We start from the raw sequence: 2,218 nt of genomic DNA, 5'->3' as shown, positions 1-2,218 counted from the left end.
GTTGGGCCCAGGTCCTAAGATAAAATGCCATTAGAACATTGCATCTCTGCTTTCCTCTGTTGAGGCTTCAAGTGGATTCTTCCAGTGTGGTGGTGTAAATGACCACTAGCAGATCTAAGCTTATAATTTCTCAGTTTAGCAACCACGGTGGAAAAAACTCAACATATATTTTCTGATAGTTCTTGCAGAAGTTCTGGGGCTGACTCTTATTGTCTTAGGTTGGCTGACCCAACTTCTTTGATTCTGATTGGCCAGTCTCAATCATGTGCCCACCTCTACAGTTAGGGATGAGTTTAACCCCCGTCAAACCATATAGATAGGGTAAGGATAGTTTCTCAAAGTAAAATCTAGGTGCTGTTATGAGGAGAAAGGGTTGACTCCAGGCTAACAAAGACAGCAGATGTTTTCCATGCAACCTCTTTTGCTCGCTGCTCTTTTATAAAGATTTCTAGAAAAGTCGTTCTTAAAACAAAAGTGCTGTCTCCACAGACAAAGGCTGTTCTCAGTACTTGAATGCAGATCATCTGTCTTTCCGCTACCCTCTGGAGATTTCTGCAACCTCAGGGAGGCTGATGTGCCACTTCAAGCTGGTGGCCACAGTGGGCTATCTGATTCGTCTGTCAGTAGAATCTGTCCAGATTGAAGCTGACAACTGTGTCACCGACTCCCTGACCATTTACGACTCCCTCTTGCCGATCCGGAGCACCATCTTGTATAGGTATTCTGCAAGCACTCTGGTTGGCGAGTAAAAATAGTTTCTACAACATCTTTCTTTTGTAGTATCTGTGTTCTCCTTGGATTTTTTAAAAACCATTCTTGTGTATACTCATGAAGTCAATGACTGACCCATGCCTTATTTAGTACCCCCTGTATTAGCCTACCAGACACAATGCTTGTTTTTCTCTTGTAGCATATACGGGTTAAAATTAATATATCAGAAACATCAGTCAATATACCTGAAATATAACAGATTTTTAAAAATTTTACAGCATACTGTTTCAATAAAGTATGAGGATAAATATTCTATGCTGATTGCATAGAATTAAACAACTACAAAATTTTTCTAATTACAAAGATAACACTATGTTCATTGCGAAAGGGAGGTCAATCAGAGAAAACAATATCAATTATTTCACAATACCATAACCCGGAACAAATATCTGTCATATTTTTGCATAAATCCTTTCATTCACACATATATGTAATTACACATGCACACACATATACATACTCTAATATTTTTTACTTTATGTAATGAGTTCTTAATATTTTGTTAACTTAATAATAATGGCTGGGTTTTCTTAAGAAATTATCATCTGTTTCTCACTGCGCTAAAAAGGTACATGAATTTTCCTATTATTCTTAATAGTGTTTATAAATGTGTGTAACAATATATTCTGTATGTATGTATTTATATTTTGGGGATGAATGTGCATGTTAAAAATCCATACAGTATATAAAGATATGCAGTGAGAAATAAGATTGTCACTGGTTCTCATTTCTCAATCATTCCTATTGGTTTATTTAGCCTTCCAGACATATTTAGTTGTTATCACATTTAATCCTCACTACAATGTGAGTATATTATTATTACTATTACCATTTCATAGTAGGAAAAACTGCCATTTATGAAGACTTAGTTACTTGAATGCCCAGTTTTTCAGCCAGTTAAATGACGGAACTGAACTTCGAACCCACTTTTCTTTAATGCAGAGCCAATGGCCTTAGCCATTAAATACTCCACAGCTCTACCTCGTTTGCTGTCAAGGAGGGTCCAGTGATGGCCATCTAGGAAAATTCAGTAGTTACTGGACAAAAATTTCTGTACTTTTATCAGCTCCCCTCCATCTGTCATGCCCTATGGCCACTAGTTGATGAAGACCTGGCCGGCCGAGTCTGATTCACAAGAACTGTGTGGATGGCCCAGGAAATGTGTGGATTAGTGGTGGATGGAGGCTCACTTCTCAATAACTTGTTATTCATGTACTCTTGTTTTGTTATCTGCTTTCAGAATTTGTGAACCCACAAGAACATTAATGTCATTTGTTTCTACAAGTAATCTCATGTTGGTGACATTTAAGTCTCCTCAGATACGAAGGCTATCAGGAATCCGGGCATATTTCGAGGTCATTCCAGAACAAAGTAAGTCACACACACCCCTTCCCCCCTTTTTTTTATTTGATTCTCCTGTCTGATCTATCCTGAGGTCAGAAATATT

General features: G+C 37.7%; 1 protein-coding gene across 1 annotated transcript in view; it reads left to right on the top strand.

The window, feature by feature from the left end:
- Nucleotides 1-2,218, top strand: part of TMPRSS7 (transmembrane protease, serine 7) — a 28,410-nt gene that overhangs the window by 4,223 nt on the left and 21,969 nt on the right. The window contains exons 3-4 of the mRNA XM_023527681.1: nt 476-718; nt 2,012-2,142. Of these exons, the coding sequence (XP_023383449.1) occupies nt 476-718; nt 2,012-2,142 (374 nt within the window). The remainder of the gene's footprint in view (nt 1-475; nt 719-2,011; nt 2,143-2,218) is intronic.

Source organism: Pteropus vampyrus, unplaced genomic scaffold, assembly GCF_000151845.1.
Source record: "Pteropus vampyrus isolate Shadow unplaced genomic scaffold, Pvam_2.0 Scaffold1, whole genome shotgun sequence".
NCBI lineage: Eukaryota > Metazoa > Chordata > Mammalia > Chiroptera > Pteropodidae > Pteropus > Pteropus vampyrus.
This window is presented reverse-complemented; position numbering and strand designations above follow the sequence as displayed.